Source organism: Panthera leo, chromosome A1, assembly GCF_018350215.1.
Source record: "Panthera leo isolate Ple1 chromosome A1, P.leo_Ple1_pat1.1, whole genome shotgun sequence".
Classification (NCBI taxonomy): Eukaryota; Metazoa; Chordata; class Mammalia; order Carnivora; family Felidae; genus Panthera; species Panthera leo.
The window spans coordinates 114,501,097-114,526,342 of NC_056679.1; the positions used below are offsets into that span (position 1 = coordinate 114,501,097).

The 25,246-nt window shown below is 40.9% G+C and overlaps 1 protein-coding gene across 10 annotated transcripts in view; it reads right to left on the reverse strand.

Annotated features, from left to right (window-relative positions):
* Nucleotides 1-322: 322 nt before the first annotated feature.
* The window catches only part of BRD8 (bromodomain containing 8), a 31,260-nt gene continuing 6,336 nt past the window's right edge, over nucleotides 323-25,246 (reverse strand). For 4 of the 10 annotated variants that reach the window (XM_042936152.1, XM_042936115.1, XM_042936133.1 and 1 more), the window contains 25 exons: nucleotides 24,412-24,461; nucleotides 23,965-24,087; nucleotides 23,761-23,841; nucleotides 23,276-23,340; nucleotides 22,359-22,495; nucleotides 21,615-21,833; nucleotides 21,083-21,227; nucleotides 19,967-20,176; nucleotides 19,277-19,557; nucleotides 18,486-18,938; nucleotides 17,010-17,103; nucleotides 16,761-16,807; nucleotides 15,776-15,990; nucleotides 15,507-15,599; nucleotides 15,245-15,313; nucleotides 14,708-14,885; nucleotides 13,660-13,764; nucleotides 13,131-13,175; nucleotides 8,490-8,768; nucleotides 6,950-7,213; nucleotides 6,144-6,301; nucleotides 5,143-5,232; nucleotides 4,976-5,044; nucleotides 1,337-1,514; nucleotides 323-763 (listed from right to left, as the gene is read on the reverse strand). In XM_042936152.1, coding sequence (XP_042792086.1) covers nucleotides 713-763; nucleotides 1,337-1,514; nucleotides 4,976-5,044; nucleotides 5,143-5,232; nucleotides 6,144-6,301; nucleotides 6,950-7,213; nucleotides 8,490-8,768; nucleotides 13,131-13,175; nucleotides 13,660-13,764; nucleotides 14,708-14,885; nucleotides 15,245-15,313; nucleotides 15,507-15,599; nucleotides 15,776-15,990; nucleotides 16,761-16,807; nucleotides 17,010-17,103; nucleotides 18,486-18,938; nucleotides 19,277-19,557; nucleotides 19,967-20,176; nucleotides 21,083-21,227; nucleotides 21,615-21,833; nucleotides 22,359-22,495; nucleotides 23,276-23,340; nucleotides 23,761-23,841; nucleotides 23,965-24,087; nucleotides 24,412-24,461 — 3,699 coding nt within the window. In that variant the 3' untranslated portion in view covers nucleotides 323-712. Of the gene's footprint in view, nucleotides 764-1,336; nucleotides 1,515-4,975; nucleotides 5,045-5,142; nucleotides 5,233-6,143; nucleotides 6,302-6,949; nucleotides 7,214-8,489; nucleotides 8,769-10,956; nucleotides 11,359-13,130; nucleotides 13,176-13,659; nucleotides 13,765-14,707; nucleotides 14,886-15,244; nucleotides 15,314-15,506; nucleotides 15,600-15,775; nucleotides 15,991-16,760; nucleotides 16,808-17,009; nucleotides 17,104-18,485; nucleotides 18,939-19,276; nucleotides 19,558-19,966; nucleotides 20,177-21,082; nucleotides 21,228-21,614; nucleotides 21,834-22,358; nucleotides 22,496-23,275; nucleotides 23,341-23,760; nucleotides 23,842-23,964; nucleotides 24,088-24,411; nucleotides 24,462-25,246 lie in introns of those variants that run through there. The other 6 variants (XM_042936168.1, XM_042936160.1, XM_042936123.1 and 3 more) reach the window with 6 other exon arrangements.

Here is a 25,246-nt window from a genome sequence, read left to right on the forward strand (position 1 = left end):
TTCATGAGGTCCCAATAGTTCATTTTTGCTTTTAATTCCCTTGCCTTTGGGGATGTGTCAAGTAAGAACTTGCTGTGGCTGGTTTCTTTTATCCAACAGAGGATGCCAGCCTACAGGCATCTTTATTCCCCCTTGGGAATCTTAAGAGCACTAGATGTTTTCTAACATTTTCATCTTATTTCACCCTTCTAGCCATTTGAAGGACGCTTCAATTATCTCAACTTTATAAATACGGAGACAAATCACAGACACTCTCGCTTCATCCTACACCATCCCACTGCAGACAGTATATGTAAGAAACCCAAATCAAGTACCTTACTCATTCCACCAGATACTGTCCTTTAATACCAGATTCTGTACTCATTAAAAAGCAATCTATAACTTGTGAAATAACATTTATTTACAGAGCAGTTATAAGACGTTTAATTTAGTTACATCTAAATCAAGCCTATGGAACAAAGCTGTGGGCAACATTTATGGCTTAGCCCCAAATCTCAGCTTTCCCTGTTTCATGTTATGTCCACAGGCACCTTTGACTCCTTGGTTGTGAATTAAGGCATTTTTCTTATTAGAAAAGACAACAGAGAACTGGTAAACAAGTACTGGGATCTTCTGTAACTATCAATAAGAGGTCCCAAATCCAGAAAAGGTCAGGATAGCAGTTCCTGGTTAACAAAAGAGGTTTTCCAACATCCACAGGCTTGGCTGGTTCTCATTCCATACTATTTAAGTCTCTTCTTTTGTCTAACCAAACACTCAGCACCTACAAAGACAAGGTAATAGCAAGTTATGAATCTTAAAAATTACAGAGATTTGACTGTAATTTTATTTCTTTTTCTGCAGTAAGATCTGACTATGCTTTTTTTCTTTAAAGTATGGTCTTACCCAGAAAAGAAACTCTCTGTCCTCTTTTGGCTACCATGTCTTACCCCTATAGATGAGACAGTGTGAACATACATTAATATCAATAGGTAGAGCAACCAAAAAATGGAGTGAGTCCAGTCTTTGGTTTGCATGGTTAGCCCTCTGATTTGAGGTTCTGGAAGTAGGAGCTCCTGTTACTTCTGTATTCCCAACTCTCTTGAGACTTCTTCAGTGCTGCCTGTATTCCTATACTACTTTACTTCATTATTCTATTAAAGCTGGTCCTACAGAGGTTTATTTAGGGTTTTCCAAAGCAGTAGGTACGACGTTAGTACCTCAGGGATTTTAGTCACCCTTAAACATAAACTCTGAGAACACAGGTCATTTTAACATCACTCTTATTCTCAGACTTACTAAAATCAGATTCCAGAGCCTGTACTCCTTCTTCTTATAGCTCTCTTACATACACTACCTGAATCTGCTCCAAGACTTCTCGTTGCATCTCCACAGCCATATGGTACACATGATGATCAGAGTCATTGTACATCACAGCATTTTGGAACATCAGCATCAGGTCTCTCTGGAACTGAGCCATGGTACGAATCCGTCCCTTAGACAGATTCCTTTTCAGGCTAGTTAAGTCCATGGGTCTACAAGTGGCCAAGAAAAACGAGAGAAAATCAAATTTTCATGGTGAATATGTGGGACCTAACATGCTCTCATGGAAAACCAGCTCTCCAAGTAGTAAATGAAAATAGCAAATAAAACAGTAGCAAAGATAACAATACCCATCAGATAATAAAATGCCAACAGCAGCTAACATTTGACTTCTTACAATAGGCCAAGAGGTGTGCTAGGTACTTTCTACATTAACTCACTTATCCTCTCAATAAACCTATAAGCTGGCGCCTTATTATCACCAATTGGCAAAGAGGAAACACATCTAGAGAGGCTAAATACTTGCTCAAAGTCACATAGCTTGGATTCCAATTCAGAGGCAGCCTGACTCCAGAGCCCACAAGCCCAGCTACTATACTCTTACTACTGCAGGAGGAATGCTAGCCCCAGGTACCAAAGTTGTAAAGAGCTCCAATGAGTCACTCCCATCGTACTGACTGACTGTTTACAATGTGTAGTCATATACTTGTTTAATCTACTTCTCTTACTACATAATCAAAAGTTAAAAATGTCCTTCTCCTTGTGTGGAGATAAAGAATGTGAATCAAGTCAATGTTTACCTAAATAATTATTTAATGAGACACAAAAAGTGGGTATATAAGAGAAGACACAGCAGTGTACAAAGAGGACTGAACTAGAAGTTAAGAATCGGGTTTAGCAATCCCTATCAAAATAAGACTAGCATTCTTCACAGAGCTAGAACAAACAATCCTAAAATTTGTATGGAACCAGAAAAGACCCCGAACAGCCAAAGCAATCTTGAAAAAGAAAACCAAAGCTGGAGGCATCACAATCCTGGTCTTCAAGTTCTTATTACAAAGCTGTAATCATCAAGACAGTATGATACTGGCACAAAAACAGACACGCAGATCAATGGAACAGAATGGAGAACCGAGAAATGGACCCACAAACATATGGCCAACTAACCTTTGACAAAGCAGGAAAGAATATCCGATGGAATAGAGACAGTCTTTTCAGCAAATGGTGCTGGGAAAAGTGGACAGCAACAAGCAGAAAAATGAACCTGGACCACTTTCTTACACCATACACGAAAATAAACTCAAAATGGATGAAAGACATAAACATAAGACAGGAAGCCATCAAAACCCTGGAGGAGAAAGCAGGCAAAAACCTCTTTGACCTCGGCTGCAGCAACTTCTTACTCAACCCATCTCTGGAGGCAAGGGAAACAAAAGCAAAAATGAACGACTGGGACCTCATCAAAATAAAGCTTCTGCACAGTGAAGGAAACAATCAGCAAAACTAAAAGACAACAGACAGAATGGGAGAAGATATTTGCAAATGACATTATCAGATAAAAAGTTAGTATCCAAAATCTATAAACAACTTACTAAATGCAACACCCAAAAAAACAAATAATCCAGTGAATGGGCAAAAGACATGAATAGATACTTCTCCAATGAAGATATCCAGATGGCTGACACATAAAAAAATATTCAACATCACTCATCATCAGGGAAATATAAATCAAAACCACAGTGAGATACCACCTTACACCTGTCAAACTGACTAACATTAACAACTCAGGCAACAACAGATGTTGGCAAGGATGCGGAGAAAGAGGATCTCTTTTGCACTGCTGGTGGGAATGCAAACTGGTGCAGCCACTCTGGAAAACAGTATGAAGCTTCCTCAAAAAATTAAAAACAAAACTACCCTACGGCCCCAGCAGCTGTACTACTAGGTATTACTCAAGGGATACAGGTATGCTGTTTCAAAGGGCCACATGCACCCCAATGTTTATAGCAACACTATCAGCAATAGCCGAAGTGTGGAAATAATCCAAATGTTCATCAATGGATGAATGGATAAGGAAGATGTGGTATATATATACAATGGAGTATTACTCGGCAATCAAAAAGAATGAAATCTTGCCATTTGCAACTATGTAGATGGAATAGAGGGTATTATGCTAAGTGAAATTAGTCACAGAAAGAATATACGACTTCACTCATATGAGGAATTTAAGATACAAAACAGATGGAACATAAGGGAAGGGAAGCAAAAAGAATATAAAAACAGGGGAGGGACAAAACATAAGAGACTCTTAAACATAGAGAACAAACAGAGGGTTGCTGGAGGAATTGTGGGAGGGGGGAAGGGCTAAATGGGTAAGGGGCATTAAGAAATGTACTCCTGAAATCATTGTTGCACTATATGCTAACTAACTTGGGTGTAACTTAAAAAAAAAAAAAAAAAAAAAAAAAGAATCTGGCTTAGATCTAGTTCTGCTATTCACTGTTGATCACTCACAAGTCATGAGCACCTCTGAGCCTTACTTTCCTTATCTAGAGAATGAAGTAGTCTGTCTCCAAACGTCCTTTCCTGATCTTTTACACTATTTATACACTAGTTTATGACAGCATTTTAGGTGAACTATGCTATAAAAATCCAAAATAGTGCTATCAACCAATGTGTGTAAATAAACATTTGGAGTAGCATCTTTGCCTTAGCATACCTACAACTGCTTGAATGAATATAGCATTCTTTTCAAAGTTTCATTCCAGGGGCGCCTGGGTAGCTCAATCAGTTAAGCATCCAAATCTTGATTTCGGCTCAGGTCAGGATCCCACAATACATGAGATCAAGCCTCACACTGGGCTTTGTGCTGACAGTACAGATCCTGCTTGAGATTCTCTCTCTCTCTGCCCCCCAACTCAAAATAAATAAATAAACTTAAAAAAAAAAAATTTAAAGTTTTGTTCCAAAAGAGCAGTATCAAACAGTATCAAAGACTAATATAAGATGAATGGATATTACTTAAAAATCAATGCTGAAAAAGAAAACAGCCTATTATTTACCCTTTGTTCCCTGCATTCCTTCCCAAATGAAGACCAAACTTACCGTAACTTTACAAACTTGTTCAGCTGTAAAATATATCTTGAGTTTATAAGTAATGTAAATGAAATAAAGAAGTAATCAGAGTGCCTGGCTGACTCAGTTGGCAGAACATACATCTCTTGATCTCGGGGATGTAAGTTCAAGCCCAATGGTGGGTGTAGAGATTACTTAAAAATAAAATCTTTATGGGCTGCCTGGGTGGCTCAGTTGGTTAAGTGTCTGACTTCAGCTCAGGTCATGATCTGGCAGTTCATGGGTTTGAGCCCAGTGTTGGGTTGTGTGCTGACAGCTCAGAGCCTGGAGCCTGCTTCAGATTCTGTGTCTCCTGCTCTCCCTGCCCCTCCCCAACTCATATTCTCTCTCTCTCTCTCTCTCTCTCTCTCTCTCTCTCTCTCTCTCTCTCAAAAAAATAAACCATTAAAAAATATATTTAAAAAGTAAAATCTTTAAAAAAAGAAAGAGAGAGAGAGAAAGAGAGAGGAAGGAAGGGAGGAACTAATAAATGGGAAATAAAAGTATGAAAAGACAGATATAAAAGCAACCAACCTTTTTCGACCCCTTTTTCACTGACCTTTTCACCACATCCTTGTATCCCGGGGCCTGCCTTTCTGATACAGGCTTCAGAAAAGGACTGCTGAACCTGTTAAGGGACAAACTCTGACAGGATGAAGAAACCCTGGAAAGTCACTCTAAATGAGAAGAGTGGCTGTGAATGCCAAGAGTGGTGTGGAGATCTACCTGTGACTGGCAATCATCTTCCAGACTGGCAAGAGAGTCTTCTTAAATAGCAAGTGATCCTGAACAGGGTCACTCTGACCTAGATCAGACCTATGGGATAAAACAGGACAGAAAGGAAACAGTAACTTCACAAATGGTATTCTGTCTCTCCCAGGTGGGTAATGAGATTTTCTTAATACATAGCACTTCTAGTTAATATCTGAAGGGAGTAACACCATAGGAGTAAAAACATATTTAACGCTTCCATAAGAGACCCCAAACTCTATAAATATTCTCTTAATAATCACTATTAACCAAAAGTAATATCAAGTTTTATATTTCAAGTTAAGAGAAGCTGCTTTAGTATTTTTGAAAGAAGAGTTTGAGTATTAGACTTGAGGGGCAACTTGACTGAGCCAGGTTTCCTGAATAAATAAAGATAGTAATTAGAGAGAAAAGTTATTTATGAAAGAGATTCTCAATGTTGATGAAACAGTTTTTTTTTAAGTAGGCTCTACACCCAATGTGGGGCTCAAACTCACGACCCCAAGATCAAGAGTTGCATACTCTACTGAGCCAGCCAGGCACCTGGAACAGATTTGTTTTATAAGAGGAAAACATACAGACTTCTATTTGTACAATAAAATTATATTTAAATCTACTTCTAGTGTTTTGCAATTCTAATTTCCTTTAATTTATAAAAGTAATCCATGTTCATGGTAACAAATTCAAATAGGCATAAATAGGGACGCCTGGGTGACTCAGTCGGTTAAGCGTCTGACTTCGGCTCAGGTCATGATCTCACAGTTCCTGAGTTCGAGCCCCGCGTCGGGCTCTGTGCTGACACTCAGAGCCTGGAGCCTGCTTCACATTCTATGTCTCCCTCTCTCTCTCTGCCCCTTCCCTGTTCATGCTGTGTCTCTCTGTCTCAAAAATAAATAAACACTAAAAAAAAAAAAAAAAAAAACAGGCATAAATAAAAGTCTGAATCTTAACAACCTTGGATAAAAATCCATACTTACGACTTTGAGGAGGTAGCACGGCTGAAAAGGATATCCACCAAAGGAGTCTCCTGAATGCTGAAGTCATCATCACACTCACCTGAACAGGGCTGTTCTTCCAACTCTGACACATACCCTTCACCCTTGTCCTCCTCTTTGGATTCTTGCTGAACCTTCCCCTGAGAATGCCGGGCAACAAAGGAAACTTTACAAAGAGATTTACTATCTGCAAGGTAATTCTACCTGTACGGGGTAAATGAAATCTGACCTTAAGATGAGAAGGGTCAATTATATAAAGCTATAAAAGAAATCAGAGAAAGGTGACTTAACTAGACCTACATCAATGATTTCTTGCTAACAATATGTCTGGAGAACTGTGATTCCATACCCCAAGAAAAAAAATGAAAAAGCAATATACTAATTGCTAGATGGATGCTGTATTCTTTTAAAACTGTCAGCATGACGTGTGGACCTTAAGTTAACTAGTCTAGTGGATCAGACAATATTAACAACAATGGCATTCTAAATTTTATTCATTGCTTACTATGAGCCAAGTACTAAGCTAAGAGCTTTACACGAAATGTCTCATTTAGATTTCATAGCAAACCTAAGGTAGAGAAAGCACCATTATTCCATTTACAGCAGAAAAAGCTGAGGTTCTAAGATGTTCACTGACACACCCAAGGTCACACAGCTAACTGGTGCTAAAACCAGGATTTGAGCCCAGGTAGCTAACTCACTGGAGATAACCTATATGCAGTAACCACTCTGTTCTGCCTCCATGGACAGAGGACCAATCAGTCAGATGGTTTAAGTTATCCACTTACTTCTTCACTCTCTCTGTGTAGTTGCTGAATTGCACAAATATCTGAGGGAGCTGGAGCCACCTCTGGCCTTCCATTTTCTCCCAGTGACTTCTTAGCTACTAGGGTGTCTACCCAGGCTGAAAGCTGTCCGGGCTCTCTACATGGTTCTTCTCCTTCAGTAGCTTCAATTTCCCTTCCCTCCTGTTGTTTGGCACCAGACGAAAGGCAGCAACCTTCACTTGATTCTTTGCTGCTAATGCACAGTGGCTCCATTAAATAAGCTACCTGCAATCATAGTTTATTATTAGATGCATAGGAACACCAATAGAAACGATCATCTACATATTAATAATGTTACATGATTATACTGTGAATGTGACTAAGTTTGAGATGGAAATGGATTAATTCATTCATTCCATCATTTAAAATGTATAAAATATCGGGGCACCTGGGTGGCTCAGTTGGCTGAGTGTCCAACTTCAGCTCAGGTCATGATTTCGCAGTTTGTTGGTTTAAGCCCCGCATCAGGCTGTGCTGACAGCTCACAGCCTGGAGCCTGCCTCGGTTACTGTCTCTCTATCTCTCACTGTCCCTCCTCTGCTTGTGCTCTCTCTCAAAATAAATAAATAAACATTAAAAAAATAATAAAATGGGGGCGCCTGGGTGGCTCAGTCGGTTGAGCATCCAACTTCAGCTCAGGTCATGATCTCATAGTTTGTGGGTTCGAGCCCCATGCCAGGCTCTGTGCTGACAGCTCAGAGCCTGAAGCCTGCTTTGGATTCTGTGTCTTACTCTCTCTCTCTGTCTCTCCTCCACTCACACTGTGTGTCTTTCTCAAAAATAAATAAACATTTAAAAAAATTTTTTAAATAAAATGTATAAAATATCTCATATATACAGACACTGGACTAGTTGCTAGGCACCTAATAGTAAACAAGATAGATATCATTCTTGCCTCTTCAAGAAGCTTGCGTTCTCATTGTTCACGTTGTGTCAACCGTGATCAATTGGGAGTGGCAGTCTAGAAAAATGCTGAAAATTTTTATCTGCCATGGACAATCCAGATAGAAGGAACACAACACAGGAGTTGGATTCTTGCTGATCTTTACCTAGGTTCTCCTGAATGTGTGAAGTTGCCACACAGACTCTGTCCAATTTAGTTTATTGCTGGTGGTAAACCTTAACCAAGGTAATAAGGACACTGCAAAATACTGCCTTTTGAAGTTATAAGCTTCAAAAAGAGTCTGGGCATTGCCTCCCATAACTCAGAAAAACAAACTGCAATGCTATTCATAAGGTAGTCTTACACAGAGAAATCCTACTTCCTATGACCTTGGGCTTCTAATACCTGGAATCTTAGAACGTTCAGTCAAAAAGTACGTATTTGGCACACGTTTTGTATTAGCACCAAGTGCTAGAGACATAGCCATTAACTTAGTTCTTGCCACTATGGAGCTTTTGTTTTAGTCAACAATATCAAAAGTGGTAGAAATGTGTATGGATAAGCATTCTCTTAGAAACTTGGGACTTCCAAACTTTGGAAACAATGGCTCCCCATTACCTCAGAAAGAAAGTGGAGCAGATTCTGGCAGCTGACTTGCTCTGCCTCTTCCTGAGATTCCTCACTGCTTCCGTCCCCCACAAGCAGCTCACTAGGTTCTCTCCCTGGGCTGCTTTCCTCTAGTTCCTCAGCCCCTGGCTCCTCTGTTTCTCTCCAGCTTCCCACATCAAGATCCAGACTGGAATCCCATGAGCTGAAGAGGGACCTGCAGTCGTTGCTCAGCTCAGAGTCATTGGGATAGTCTTGCTCTGAATCCAACCAAACCCACTCATGCCCCATCTGTAAATACACAGAAAAAAAAATGCATTAAATTCACTCACATCACTGTTTTTAAGACGTTTCCATCTCCAAAGTTCAGTAGAAAGATAAAAGGTTCAGAAATTTCTTTCTACTCACCATTAGAAAGAATAAAAGCTAGCTGAAGGGAGACAGGAGAGGAAATCTTTGTCATTGGGAATAAAAATGAAAAAGCCCCATGTCAAACAGTTAAAATAGTTTAACAAAGGTATTACCCAGTAATTCTTTCTTGGGTTTCCTTATACTCAGAAAGGAAGGAAGGAAGGAAGGAAGGAAGGAAGGAAGGAAGGAAGGAAGGAAGGACGGACGGACAAGAGCATAGCTAGCTAGTTGAACAGAATTCTTCTATCCCAAATCACCCTTAAACTCAATTGGAAGGCAATCCATTTGAAAGACAAGGGATATTTTGCTCAGTGTACAGGCATTTTAAATTTATCAACCATTAAATCCTCAAAACATCCTTTAAAATTACCTGAGGCACCCTCCAGATCATATTTACCGCTCACTTCTCAGAATGAGAACTGCAATATCAAGTTTTAAAAATACCCTCCTTCTCATTTACACGATCTTGGTTTTCTTACCCCTTTATCCTCCCTTCTACAAGTTTCAAGAAATCCTTGTCTTCTATATTGCTTGGCCTCTGCTTCCTCATGAATACTTCCTTAAAATAATGTCTGTATTTTGAGGTTTCAACTTTGATCAGATGACTCCTATTCAAATGGCTCCTAAACCTCTACCTTTACTTATGTGTGTTCTGGTCTCATTTTTCCATGCATCCAAAAGTCAATTCCCTTCAGGTGCTCTACCACCTGCTTCAACTCAACATTCCTAAAACTCATTATCACTTCCTGAATATCTCCAAAATAATTTGCTCTCCCCAATTCCCTTATGCCCATCATCAACACTATTTACTTAATCCTCTTTCCTTCTCTGGTATTCAGTAAGCAAGCCCACTTCCCCATTTTCATCCACTATTTTTCTCAAAGCTCATCCTTTGTTCCGGAATAAATGTCATAGCCTCGTGGTCAGTGTCTTGATCTTTAATCTAATCTGCTCTGCCAAGCTCACCCATCACCTTCTCTGCCAAGCCAAAGTCTATGTCCTTTAACGGATCTCCTCCACAGTCCTCTCCAATTTTTAGGGCCTCACTGCTTGTATCACATGCAAGTTTGTAGACTGCTTTGAGAATATACTACAGTTACTTAATCTTCTAACTCCTGGATCGACTGAACTCTTTTCTATCACTTCACAGGAACATATCTTCTACTTCTTGAGCATCATAACAAGCTATATAGTTCAAGCCATAAAGATCTGCAACTTCCAATAACTTTCTTAAACACATCTTTCTTAAGGAGGTTCTACATTCTAGACAATACCCTATGTCTATTTCTTTTTTATTGACCTATTTCTTTATAATAAGGCTCATAACTATTTTGTTTCACAGTTATTAAGTAACAAAATTTAGAATAAACTTAGATGATAAATTTGTTAATTCTTACATGAATTTTAGCCTTCAGATAACAATGAATTTATTATTTTTATTTTTTAAAGTTTAGTTTTTGAGAGACAGAGCATGAGTGGGGGAGGTGCAGAGAGAGGGAGACACAGAACCTGAAGTAGGCTCCAGGCTCTGAGCTGTCAGCACAGAGCCCGATGTGGAGCTCAAACTCAAGAACCGCGAGATCATGAGCCGAGCCAGTCAGACGCTTACCTGACTGAGCCACCCAAACGCCCCAACAATGAATTTTAAACTACACATAAACCCTACATATAGAAATAGGAAGGAAATAGTATAATGTCCTAAAAATATCATCTGCAAAGACAGTACACTAGGTAGAACCGATGTCTGAGAAAAAGGTCAGTACGACCTATGTCCATGCTCTAATCTTCTTCAAAAGCAATGCCATGAACAGAACACTGAAAACTTTGTTTTCCCAAACATTCAAGAAAAGCTTAATAAGATTATCCTCATTGCATGATGCAACACTTTAAAACATTATTTCTAAATTCAGTCTTGGTTACTTACCTTCTCCAAGCAGTTGAACAGCTCATATTTATAATACCACTCCCCCCGCAATAATCTCGTTTCCAGAGATGATAAAACAATTATCATGCAGAAAAAAACCCACAAGTTTCTCATTCGCATACACAGAGAGAACACACCAAAGACTAGACTTTTCTTTCAGAGTTTATTGTGTATTGTGTACACACACATTTCACAGGTGTTTTTCTGTTTTTGTTTTTTTAAAAAGTCTGTACACTTCACAAGACAGTACAAACTAGCTACAATCTGCTAGCTACACATTAGGACATTAACACAGCCCATGATTTTTGCCCTAAAACAGGCAACTGTGCTACTCCAACTCTCTGACAGAGATTTTCCCAGCTCATGTCACATGGCCCAGATGCCTCCTCTTCTGTAACTTCCACTTCTGGAACTGGGCCCACAAGCCCAAGCTCTATCTTGTTTACTTCTACTTCAGGTTCAGCTCAGTGAGGGTACTCTGAAGCTTCACTTTTTCATCTTCATATCTGCTTCAATGGCACAGCGGCGCCCCCTGGTTCCCCCATCCTAGATGACAGGCAGACAAAGAAAGGGAGCATGAGTACAAGTTGCTGAGGAGGTGAGAGAGAAGTTGCAACAATATTGGGGATTTGGTTTCATGGGGAAAGAGGAAGAGAATCAGCAGAAAAATCCAGGATATGAAGGGCATAGATCTGTCTTCCCACAGACTGGGCTAAAACTTCCTGGCAATAGTTTGTGAGAGGTAATGCAGGACAGAGTATCTTGCTCCTGCCCACTACAGAGGTCACTGGGGTTCACCTGGGGTCCCAAAGAATGACTATTAGTCATCCCACCCAGGCCCCAAACCATGTTCAAAGGAAGAGGAAGAGTAAAAGAAAGGTGGGAGGGTCAGAAAGGGCAGTGGATAGTGAGATTCTTGGCTAACATACCTGTCCAGCTGTTGGTCCCTATAAGAAAGGCCTTTCCTGCAGACTGACCCTGGCACTAGTTCCCTAGCACCTCCTGACAGTTGTTTTCCATGAGATCAGGACAATCAGAAGGCTTCTTTCCATTTGCTGCTCTCTCCCTGCAGCCCAGCTCCTTCCTCTCGTGCAATACTTTGCTGTCTTCAATAGATAAAAGATCCTATTAACCAGCTTTGCAACAGCCAGCCAACTGCTTGGGGATCCACAGTCATTGTTGCAGGCCAATAGGAAAGAAGGGAGATTACAGTGTTCCGTCTGTGGTACAGGCTGAATGAAGCCTGTAGGCAAGATGAATCAGTGAACACTTTTGCTGGGCTAGGCCATTTTTACATTCTTAACATGCAAGGACTCTAAAATTTTAAAAGCTCATGAACACAAGTTGCCTTTGAGGCGACATGAAGAATAAAAATACCACCTTGCATTTGTATAACACTTTAATTTTTTTTTCAAGCCAGTTCCATACTTATTATCTCATTTTATCCTCACAACATCCCTGTGAGGTAGGCTGGACAGGTACCTCGTTATATGAGCTCCATCACACAGATGAGGAAAACAAGGCTCCAACGGATAATCCAGTGAGTTTCAGAACATGTGGTTTTCTAGCCTGATGTTCTTCCATTACATCATGCCTCAATGCCCCATATGAACACAGAGCCAGAGGATTGTTCAATTTACAGAGGAAAACGATAATTATTTAGGGCTAGCTTTACTAAGTTTATCTCTAATTCTACCAGCCACTACTATATGTAGTGGTCACCGTTCCTAAGAGCCTTATCTTAAATTGTATAGAGTGTTTGTGTATCAGGCATCAGTCATGCAACTTAATATTAGGGGAAAAGAAAATAATTATGTGCTGGGCATCTGCTGGTATGAGGAACACTTTTTAGAAGCCAGCTAGTAGCGGCTGCTCTGAGCAATCATTTATTTGTAAGAAAAGAATTGGCAATGCTTCTGATTCTGTGTCTCCCTCTCTCTCTGCCCCTCCCCCGTTCATGCTCTGTCTCTCTCTGTCCCAAAAATAAATAAACGTTAAAAAAAAAAAAAAAAAAAAAAAAAAAAGAAAAGAATTGGCAAAAGGTGGAGTCAAGAAATGAGGAGCAGATGCATCCTAGATCCTTACAAAGAGTACCTCATTTCAGCCCAGTGAACTCATAAATAGTCCCTACCCAGCCCACACACACACACATGCAGAAAGACAGAAATGCAGAAGAGACAGTTTCTTAATGACCTGAATAAAGAGAAGTTCAAGACAGTGCCACGGTCTGCATGTTGGATTTCCCTCTGCCACCCACCCCCAGCAGGAGCTGAGAATTTTTGTGGCAACACCACCCCTTGCAGCCATTCAATACTTACAAAGAGAGAGAGAAGGAAGGCAGGAGAGCCCATGGGGACACTGTCCTGTTAGAGGACAAACAAACACTGATCAGGTTCCACAGAAACTCTCAGCCACAAGCACCCCAAACCTCAGGACAGAGACACAAGCACCACATACACAAAGACAAAATTAAAAAAAAACTCAAGAACAAGAGGAAAGAGAACCAAAAGCAGTCTGGCCATTATGCGTCTGGAACAGGAACTGATGGTCCCGGATTGCTGCAAGTCATTTCCCCCACCATGCAAGCACTCACGCAGAGAAACTAATAATTCACTCATTCAGCTCACAATTTCTTGTATGACTGGGCCCTTCAGTCACAGCAGGTTTCTTCAATGTTTGGGTAAGTGCAAACCACCACCATCTTAAGATGTACACATGTCTATACACCACTGGAATGTAGCAGCCCAGCAGTTACCAAGTAGCAAGTAGTAACATAAGGCTCCTTAGATGCTTCAGACTTCTAGCACTGGAACACTGGCATACAAGGCTCCTTCTTGGTCTCCTCACCTTCTCTGAAGAATCCTGTTTGCGGGTAGAATCTCTCCCTCGAAGACTTTTAGCACTGATCCCAGACTCAGATGTCTGCATAATCAACTGTGTGGCGAGGAATTGCTACAGGGAAAAGAAACAGGGTTGGCCCCAAGATCTGAGCCAGTATGGAAGAATTCAGACACTTCTGGCTTGTAAACAGGATTTCATGTAGTACCCTTTTGCAAATAGCATTCAAACACTTCTCAACTGATTACAAGTTTTGCATTTCAGGTTTTAATTCTAGTTACATATGCTAAAGGAACTAAAAATGCTAAATATCTATAACCTTTTTTAAAATATTAATATTTGAGAGAAAGAGAGAGAGAGAGAGAAAGAACAAGTAGGGGAGGGGCAGAGACAGAGGGAGACACAGAATCTGAAGCAGGCTCCAAGCTCTGTCCAAGGTGTCAGCACAGGGCCCGACACGGGGCTTGAACTCCCAAGCTGTGAGATCATGACCTGCACCAAAGTCAGATGCTTAACCTACTGAGCCACCCAGGCGCCCCTAAATACACATAACTTTTTTTTGGCCATCATACAAAATAAATATCTCTTAAGAATGAGAAAGAGAAAAAAAGTTGAACCAAAAGTCATTAGGCAATTTACTTTACCAGACAATAGACAGATAACATCCCTTGGAAGCCCAATATCCCAAAGGGTGTCTGGTAATACTACTATAGAATTCGATTATCTATGATGGAAAGAATAAACTATATCCTGTTTACTATGTACACACTTGATATAATTTTTAAAAAGGTGTTTACCATTTTATAAATGAATTATTTAAAAACTTCAGGAAACTGAAATTATTTGCCCAAGGGAGAATATTCTCATAACTCTTTTACCAAGCCAACATGAGAAAACCAACATGAATCCAGCAAGAATAAAATTTTATGTTCCTAATTGTGTCCCTGATGAATATTCTATGTAAAAGCCACAGCACCCTTTCTTGACATCAGTATCAACCCTTCACCTGAATATTTTCATTTCATCCTTGCTAAAATACTAAAGATCCTCAAAGTACCTGGATCTGCTCTAAGACATCTCGCTGCATTTCTACTGCCATATGATAGACATCATGGTCCGAGCTATTATACATTACAGCATTCTGGAACATCAGCATAATGTCACGCTGAAATTCAGCTGTGCTGCGAATCAGTCCATTTTCAATGTTTTTCTTAATAGTTGACAAATCCATAGGCCTAAAAAAAAAAAAAACAAAAAACAGGTAAATGGAGGAGAAGAGGACCCAAATGGCTCATATATACCCTTAGTCTTAGCTGCCAGGACTCAAATACTAACCCCCTCACCCCAAAATATGCACTTAATCCAAAAACCAAAGTTAATCTATACAGTAAGTATTGGCTGGGAAAGGTAATAAAGGGGGTTCTTTTAGACTATCTTTGGTGATCCAGCCACTGAAATGATTAGCTTACCACCTGGTTACCTTTACTTACATCAAAAACATTTGCTTTAAACTTACTGTCTAAAGCAAAAATCCACTGAGACTAAACAATTTACAATTCAGGCAAGTCAGTATGCTGAATGGATCATGGCTTACCTCTGTACAATGCTATGGTAGCCAGGTGCTATATCATCTGTAACAGGCTGCAGGAAGACATTGGCATATCTGTCCAAAAAGAGTAAGGTGCAATTACTTACTTATCCTTCAGAAGCAGGTGAGGGGACATGATTTAAGTAGCTAAAGGTTGTAAGAGCCAATGCCACCAATCTCATATAAACCTACTCAGACTCTTCTCTAGTCACAAACATGCAGGAGGAATAGGAGAAAATGTTCCTACTGACTGGTAAAGCTCACTCACCTATGATTAGCTGCAGCTCTCCATACAAGCATGATAGCTTTCTTCCAGATTTTCTGTGCCTGAATAGCTTCTTGATCCTCACTACAGACAGAGCTGAAATAAAAGAAGAGAGTCCCATTAAGCATAAGTCAAAAAAAAAAAAAAAAAAAAATCCTCATGATTTCTTGTCAACTATTAGTTCCGACCAAGAAAGAGAAGATGAAAAAGTAAAACTCTCCCACTTCTCACCTCCACTATCTTGACCTCAAAGAAAAATCTCAGATACTCACAACTGTGAAGAAGCAGGGCTGCTGGGGATGGAGTCTGCCAGTGTATGGGACTGCAGCGTAGCATTGTGTATGCTAAAGCCATCATCACTCTCGCTCACAGGGGGTTCATTATCCATTTCTGACAAATAGCCTTCTCCTTGATCTTCTTCCTTAGCCTCCTCGAGGCTGGCCGCTTCACTGACTCCATCTTCTTCCTCATCCTCACCTGGGGCATCCTTAGACACAGTGTGCTCCGGTCAACAAATGCAAGCAAAGCTATCCAGCAAAGTGTCATTAAACATGATCTTTTGGGTTAGATCAGTTCTAGAAAATGGCCTCACACTGTTTCCTGACTGAGCTCTCTATCACTTATACTACCATCTACTTACACTAACTGATCAAGTTTAATTTAGAACCTGGACAAAGAAGAAGACCCAGGATCTTTTTAAAAGGAAGAAAAAAAAAAGCTACTTACTTAAGACTAAGCTAAGAGGCGTTCCTTCTTTCCCCTTGCTCTTGAGAGGAACTCTGACCCTGGGTACAAAGTTATCAAAAATAGTTTTTATTTTGTGTCTCATCTGATGGAGCAAGCTCACATCGCATCACTTTAAATGTTTATTACTGTTCATAACTACTTTAGTAATTCTAAAAAGAAAACTCTGGATAACTTTCTTTGGATAGAGTAATAATCTGATTTCTTGTATGTTCTCCCTGACTCTGGCATCCCTATTTACTTCAAATCACTCTGAGGTATCAAAGTTTCTTTGTGCATTATATGCAAAAGAAAGCTCTGTGTGAAATTCACATATTCTTTCAGATGGGAAGCACATGTGGCCACAGTACTGCCAGTATGCCTGACTGTCCACTGCAACTTTTCCCCACGCAACTCCTTTAACCAGTCTCATCTCAGAAAAAAAGATGCACGTTCACTGAAATTTATTACAAAGGTAGTGCTATTGGGAAATCTAGTCACACAGCAAGAGGAATAAAGAAAAGTCTGAAATACCTTTATCTGGCTTCCAAAAATAGTCCCTGATTCTTCTTTCAATGAGTCTGCAGAGGAGAGAAAGACTACCTGAAGATTTTTCCACCTTAGCCTTCCCCTTCCTATGGACAATAATCCCCTGCAGCTCTCCTTTCCATGCTGACCTATTCTACCTCCTCTACTTGCCCACAACCCACAATCCCTCAAGAAGCCTAAGCAAAGGATTTCAAGTTAGTTACAGAGTTCAGATTTCCTGGGCTTATTATTTACCTGACATTTCAAACTTGTGCTGAGTCTCTGCCTCTAAAGGATCTTCAATGGGATTTGAGCCATGTGATGGAGACAAGATGCTTTCAGGGGATGCCTGAAGACCAAAAAGAATACATACCCTAAATACTGATACATCACTTCAGCTACAGAAGTTTATTTTTTCAATGTTTATTTCTTTTCAAGAGAGAGAGAGTGAGCAGGGAGGGGAAGAGAGAGAGGGAGATATAGAATCTGAAGCAGACACAGGGCCCAAACACATGAACTGCAAGATCATGACCTGAACCAAAGTCACATGCTTAACCGACTGAGCCACCCAGGCACCCCCAGAAGTTTATTTTTTAATGATGAGACTACAGAAGAAACTCTTAGTCCTACCCACGTAAAAGGAATCTAATGGTCACCTTACAAGGAACAGGATAAGCATATATAGCAATGATCACACCTATAGACTATGGCCACATCAACCATGTGACAATTCAGGAATGCAACAGGAAAACCAAAGGCCTAAGCATCACTTTTTTTTAAACGTTTATTTCTGAGAGAAAGAGAGCATGAGAGGGAGAGGGGCAGAGAGAGAGGGAGACACAGAATCTAAAGCAGGCTCCAGGCTCCGAGCTGTCAGCACAGAGCCTAACGTGGGGCTCAAACTCATGAACTGCGAGATCATGACCTGAGCCAAAGTCAGACGTCCAACCAACTGAGCCACCCAGGCCCCCCTTAAGCAGTCACTTCTTACCTAAAGTATAACCCTCCATTCTCCCAGGTCGATTTTATTTACTTATTTTTTAAAAAATTTTTTAAAGCTTTTCTTTAAAAAAAAAAAGTGTGAGTAAGAGAGAGAGTGGCCATGAGCAGGGGAGGGGCAGAGAGGGAGAGAGAGAGGATCCCAAGCAGGCTCTGCACTGTCAGCGCAGAGCCCGATGTGGGGCTCTAATCACGAACTGTAAGATCATGACCTGAGTTGAAACCAAGAGTTAGACACTTAACCAACTGAGACACCCAGGCGCCCCTAATATTTATTTATTTTTGAGAGAGAAAGAGAGCTCACACACATGCAAGTGGAGGTGCAGAAGGAGGGGAGAGAGGGGGAGAGAGGGGGAGAGAGGGGGAGAGAGGGGGAGAGAGGGGGAGAGAGGGGGAGAGAGGGGGAGAGAGGGGGAGAGAGGGGGAGAGAGGGGGAGGGGAGAGAGGGGGAGAGAGGGGGAGAGAGGGGGAGAGAGGGGGAGGGGGAGGGAGAGAGGGAGAGAGGGGGAGGGGGAGGGAGGGGGAGGGAGAGGGAGAGAGGGAGAGAGGGAGAGAGAGAGAGAGAGACAGAGACAGAGATTCCCAAGCAGGCTCTGCTGACAGCACAGAGCCAGAGCCACAGCTGGGGCTCAGTCCCAGGAACAGTGAAATCATGACCTGAGCCAGAATCAAGAGTTGCCTGCTTAACCGACTGAACCATCCAGGTGCCCCTCCCAGGCCAATTTTAAATACCTCTGTCTTCACAGTTGTAAGTGGAGTCTCATCGCCTTTCCCACCGGAAACATCTGCTTCAGCAATCTCTCCTGGGGCAATGTTTCTTGGTTCCTCATCTAAGTCCTGACTTCTGAGTTCTGGTGGCTCCATACTTGTGGCTGGAACAACTCCAGCTACTATTTCAGGACCTGAGATGCCTTGCTCTGGTTCTGCAGGTTCCATTTTAATCTCAACACTGGGCTCCCTGATGTCCACCAGTTCATGGATTCCTTTGTTTTCGGTTTCCTCAAAGTCCAGCCTTTCTTGCTTGACTGTCATCTCCGGTGCAGGGAGAGATACTGGCTTGTCCCGCTCCTGCTGGATAGGGTGCTCCCAGGGGCCAGGCAGGGACTGGGGATCATCATTCTCTTCACAGAATGACAGTGCTGCTTCTACTGCTGCCACATCCAGCACTTCAGGATGATCATCTACCTGTCCCATAATACATACACTGTTGAAGTCAAAGAAAGAAGCCCAAGTCCCTCAATTCTGTTAGCACCAAATGAAATGACCTCAATCTATAGCTTGTCTCTCCATCTTCTCCATGTAGCAGATGCAACCAATGGGCAGGCACCTGTCCTATGCAAACCAGTAACACAGGGATGGCTGTGAGAGGACTAAAGTGAGCACCAAAGGGCTTGGGACTATGGAGATGGAGATGGGCAGAAGCAGGAAAAATGTTTATGTACCTACAAGAAGCAAGGAGAGGCTGAGGAGAGAAGCCTATGTAGGACTCATGAGAGATTCTTTTGGGCTCTGTGAATAGTTACCTTGTCCTCAATGATGGCAATGATGTCTCCAACTGTCTCAAAGTCCAGCTCTTCACCTGTGTAGGACACAGCAATATCCATCTTCTCAGCCAAATCTAAATCTTCCTTCCCATCTATGCTGGGAGGCTTTGATCCTCCAGGAGCCTCGGCTACCCCTGATCGGAAACACTCTTCTTTGATAGAATTGATGATCATGGAGATTTCACTGCTATCCATGGAAACAGTCACAGTATGTGGATCCCCCACAGCCTCCATGGGGACACAGGTGTCAGGCTGACTCACTGAATAACAGGAAGAGAAAAGAATTTCAGAAGCTTATCTAGTACCAAGTGACCACCTGGACATCAACCAAGGCTATAGACAGATGTCAAGTACCCACACACTTAAGCTCAAAAAGTTACCTTAGATCTGCATCTGCCTATGTTTTTTGGTTCCCACTTTTATCTAGAAAGTAGGGTGAACACACATTCTCAAGCCTACTCATATGTGTACACTTAGCCCCTTTCCCCCAACACATAAATGCCCGCCCACATCTTTTCATTCTTGTTTTTCTAAGGATAGAAATGTCCATGGAGAACAGGACAGAAGCATCTGAATTGGAGATGATGCTCTTGGTCAGCTTTCTCTAACTGAAGCTCGAGATGAAATTTTGGACCTAGTGGCTGCTCAGGGCGTGGGTCAGGGACGCACCTGGAGCTACACTCTCTGGAGTGGAGACAGCCGGAGCAGAGGATGGTGCTGGCAGCGCAGGCATCATGACAATGGTAGCCTGGGACACAGACTCTACAGGGGGTGGCACAAGTTTAACTGGAGGTTCACTGGCAACAGTAGTGAAGGAAGCAAGAGGAGTGGTGAACTGTGTAGGACCAGCTTCTAAAAGCCGGGAAAGAGTAGGAGCACCTAACAGACAAAGAGGTACACAAAATGAGGTAAGAGGAAAGCACATGAATACGAAGCAAGAGCCACTTTAAGACTCAACCAAGAAAAGTTTTAGTCTCAAAGGATGAAAGGAACTCTTCTTTTTTTTTAAGTAAGCTCATTATCTATTTCCTTACTTTTTCCAACCTTTCTAATAAAGATATTCTTCCAAGTTAGGAATAAACCAAAATACTAGAACACACAGTGTGTATGAAAAACGGGTAGAAATTTTTCACTGGAAGAAAATCAAACAATAACAACAAAACCACGAAAAACTGGTATGAATAAATCTGTCACTTCTGCTGCAGTTAAGCATGCTGTAAACCACCCAAGTTCAACACCATTCAAATATCAATAACTGAGGTTTGATATTTTGTAAAGCTTTTCTCTTTGCTTTACTTTTTCTATCTCACTCAATTCTCTCAACATCCTTGTAAAGTACATTATGTTGCAATTAATAAAAAAGCAAACTGGAGCTCAAGAGTTAAGTCATCTCACCAAGGTCACAAAATCAGTAATGTAGGAAGCCTGAGACTCAAGTCCAGTTCTCTGGCTCCAAATCTTGATCCCCTATACTACAGCCTCAGATATCTCTAGCGCCTTTCCATAATTTTGCAAGCCCCAGAGAAGCAGCTTCACTACTAACTTCACTATTCTTCTCATCATTATCTATGCTGTGGTCATCCAGAGATATTACTATTTTGAAGACAGAATGGATTTACAATCTGGGGCACTATGTGGTTTAATAGGTAAGGTAGCTCCAAAAAAAGTTGGGCTTTACATCTAGGATTGACAGTTGCTTATTATCAGAGGCTAGAAACCAAAGATAGTCAATACTAAGATTAACATCTTTGAAGTAAAGTAGATAATGGAAAAGTATTGACTTACCTGAGGCAGCAGGGGAGGCTGCAACAGTGTTGGGTGTTTGCTGCATCTCCCCACCATGTATCATGGGAAGAACCCCGCCTACCTCCAGGAGGACACCTGTACTGTTCAAGTGGCCAGAAGCCACAGCCATTTCACTCTCATTGACCTATTAGGGAAGAACAGAGGTGAAGGATACACTCAAGCTTTCCTTTACTACCACTTCCCAAAAAAGCTTCAGCAGTTGACCAAACTTCATGAAGTTAATATCCACAGAGAATAATTTCAGACACAAGGGAAGCTCTACTTTTTAAAACTTATTTGACAAGAGTTCTCTGTAGAAGAGAACCAAAACAGATGTGGTTTCAGATAACTCAGGACCCGAGGATACTATCAACTTATTGGTTTTTTGTTTCTGTTTTTAAGTTAACATTTAATTAGGAGATCTCTTTCTCTTTTGAACTTTTTTTTTCCATGTCATATTTTAGGTCCCAGGCACTCCCTTCCAAAGTACTAAATCACCACAGCTCTCAAACACCCACAGAAGTCTCCATACCAGTCTGGGGCTAGTAGGCAGGAGGCTGCCCTTCTTCAAGAGCTCTGACAGCAGAGGGGAGGGGGGTGGAGTTGCTTTCTGTCCAAGCATCTTTTTCTGGGGTGAATCATCTGTTACTGGGGTCATGGGGGCTTCTAAGGGTGCAGAGCCTGGAGGAAGGGTGTCAGGAATCCCAGGAAACGAGGTGACTGGGGTACTCGGCAAAGTCCCAGGGGTTACCTAAGAGACAACAGAGAACCTTTATCTGACTTCTCATACTCTGGAAGGTTCCCTACTAATCTGGATGGGTTAGTGTGTCTAACTATTACTTTATTAGTCTTGAGTGTAACTGCCCAGAACCCTCTACCCCTCCTGCTCTCAGCCATATGTTTCTTCCAGGTTTCTCTGTTCCACCCAAACTCACAGTGACCCAAACATTCCACCCAACCTGCCTTTTACAAACTCCTTAACCACTACCAATATTGTATTTATAAGAACACTATCCCTCATTTCAGCAGAAATTTTAAAAAACTAGTTTACTTACAAACAACTTCTTATTTTACCTATCTCTCCAAAGGTCAAAAGGCTCAACATTTTTAGGTCCATCCTTATCTTAAGAGCACAGAACATGGTAAATTAAGTCTTTGGCCTTCAGACCAAGAGAGGAAATTGCCTCTAGGCCAAAAGTGGTTTCCTCATCACTCAGCTCTCTGCTGGCTTATTGCCCCTTTGCTGATCAATTCCTGCAGATGAAAATATACTCACTCCAGAGGTGGCCTCTTCCATAGTGGTTGTGGTCAAGTCTCCAAGTGGATAATCACCTCCTGGGGAGGCAGAATCTATAGGAGAGCGGACCATCACAGCGGGTAATCTCCGAGGGGGTGTCTTTACTGCTTGACGAGCTAAAACATAAAAAGCAACAATTTTTAAGTTTTCAAGATTAAATAAACGAAACTGGTCACTACTCTGCTATTACATAAAAGACAAATAGGGACGTTGCCTAATTAAAGCGGTATGCTACTTGTGGGAGACAGATACCTCTTTTTTAAAAGTTTATTTAAGTAATCTCTACACCCAACATGGGGCTCAAACTCACGGCCCTGAGATCAAATGTCAAATGCTCTCCCAACTGAGCCAGCCAGTCACCATGAGACAAGCAACTTTTTAAGACTCATTTTTCCTAAGCATAATTCTCACCCTAAGCAAACCCACTGAACTATCTCATAGGTTCTTGGAATAGGAAAGTGGCTTAAACATCCTTCAATATCCTCTTCAACAACTTATTATTACGATTTTGTTTTTAATAAGAGAAAAGACCTCACTGGATCAGAGCTAGAGCTACAAATGCTTATGTTCTTATCCAATGACTGGGCTATTCTTAATCTTCTTATAGAGCTTTGCTTCCTAAAAACTTAATTATATTCAGCATCTATATTATCAAGCCTTCGCGTCCTAAAAGGACCCTAAGTCTAGTGAGAACAGAGCAGAGCTCATTTTCCAAGAGTTTCTTCCTGGATATAAAGGGATGTTTTTATTGCGGTAAAAAAGAAGAGGACATAGATAAGTGCACAAATAAAATGGAATTAGTGGATTCTATGTTACAATATAGTCTTCAACTGTTATTAACATGCAGTACTGTATATATAGTTAACTGCTGAAGGGAGTCAGGAGGTTACATTTACCTTGATATGCAGCATCTGTAGCCTTCCTCTTTACTTCAGCCTCCTCTTCCTCCAATTTCTTTTTCCTAAAGCGGGAAGTAAGGGTAAGATCCTAGCCAGCTCTAACTCCTCCACAGGTCATAACACCCTCACAAAGAAATTTCTGCCAGGCTAGCACTCTATGGAGGAAAGGCCTAAAAAGGAATACTTCTCAGCAAAACAGGAAATTTTTAGTGTACTGCCAAACTACCAGCTCTTCATTCAGGCAAACTAAAGCCACTTTTAAGTTAAAATTAAGTTGTATCTTCACACTGAAATATTCCACATTATTGTCTACAACTCATTCTCCCCTCCCAGCTACCAGGCCATGGGGCAGCTTTTCCCTTCCAGAATCACTCAAGACTAAAGGGATGGCAGATGGAGGAGATAAGCCAGAATACTTGAGGAGAAAAGGGGTAAAAACAGAGGAAGGTATACAGAAGGAAGAACAATATAATATAACCCACATCACAATGTCATTGCAAAGCTCATCCAGTCTGCTGTCCATGTGCCCAGCTTGAATTAGTTCTGCATCTCTTTTCAGCCGTCTAGAAATAAAGATAAATGAGTTAACTGGGTCTTTTGATCTACTATTTAAAAAATTCTGACCGGTATCACAAGTCAGCCCCTTTGGTCTCTCCCAACCATTTGGCATTCCCTCTGCTAAGTACCTATATTTTTCTTGGGTTTCCTTTATCACTTTCTTTAGTTCCTCAACTCGTTCAGCAGTCAATTTCCGAACAATGACATCTTCAACAGTTTCTACCACTTCGCCCTTTTCACCCCTTTTCCGCCTGTAGAAAATTTTAAAACAAAAATGCACATTTGCATAAAAGAACATTTGTTCCCACTCCCACTTGCTTTGAGCCTCTCCACCATCTAACCATAAATAACTTCTGCTCTATTTTTATCACCCAGTAATATTAATAATATAAAAATATTATTTATATATTATAATCATATATTATAAATTTATATATATTTAAGTATATTTATTTATATATATAAATATATTATATATATATTTACATATTATAAATAATATAAAACTGACAGGATTCCTCAGTAAACATTCTCCACTAAAGAGATGTGGCTTGAACACCTGGTTTTGTACTCACTTTGGGGTCTCAGTGGTCTCTAGAAGCTCTGAGTACTGGGAAGCACAATGCTATGAAAAAAAAGTAAAAATATGATGAACAAGCCTGGAAAGGAATGATCTTTCAAAGTTTCAACATCTCAAACTAAGGCTTGCAAAGAAGAGCTATATGTAAGATATGAGTGGTCTCTAGAAGGGCAAATACTTTGCAGTCAAATCAGTTCAAAATACTTAGTACCAGGACATAGAACAGGAGTCTTCTAACCTAGAATTTATATATGCAAGGAAAAGCAACTCAATAGCCAATATGTATAGTTAATATCTACTGAGTAGTTACCACATGCAAGGTATTGCGCTATACGCTTTACTGGTATTGCCTCAACTAAATCTTTACAAGAATCCTGAAGTACCTTTTATCTCTATTTTACAAATGAGACAACTGAGAATCATGGTCTAAAGAGTCTAAGTGACATCATAGTAAACTCAGATCTTTCTAACTCTCAAGCTTGGACCCTCCTTACCTGTTAGTTACACAACAGGAAAAGTTTATAATATGAACATACATGGGTAGACTGGCTAACAGTGGGGAAAAAAGGAAACAGTATTCTCAACTCTTCTCTCTTTGTGGTATAAAAGACTTGTGATTAAAGAGCAAGGCCTGGAAGGGAATGCATTTCACGTCTCTAAGACTGCTCTAAAAGAGCACTTGCCATTTGCACCTACATGGATGGAACTAGAGGGTATTATGCTAAGTGAAATTAGTCAGAGAAAGACAAATATCATAGGACTTCACTCATATGAGAACTTTAATGGACAAAACAGATGACCATAAGAGAAGGGAAACAAAAATAATATAA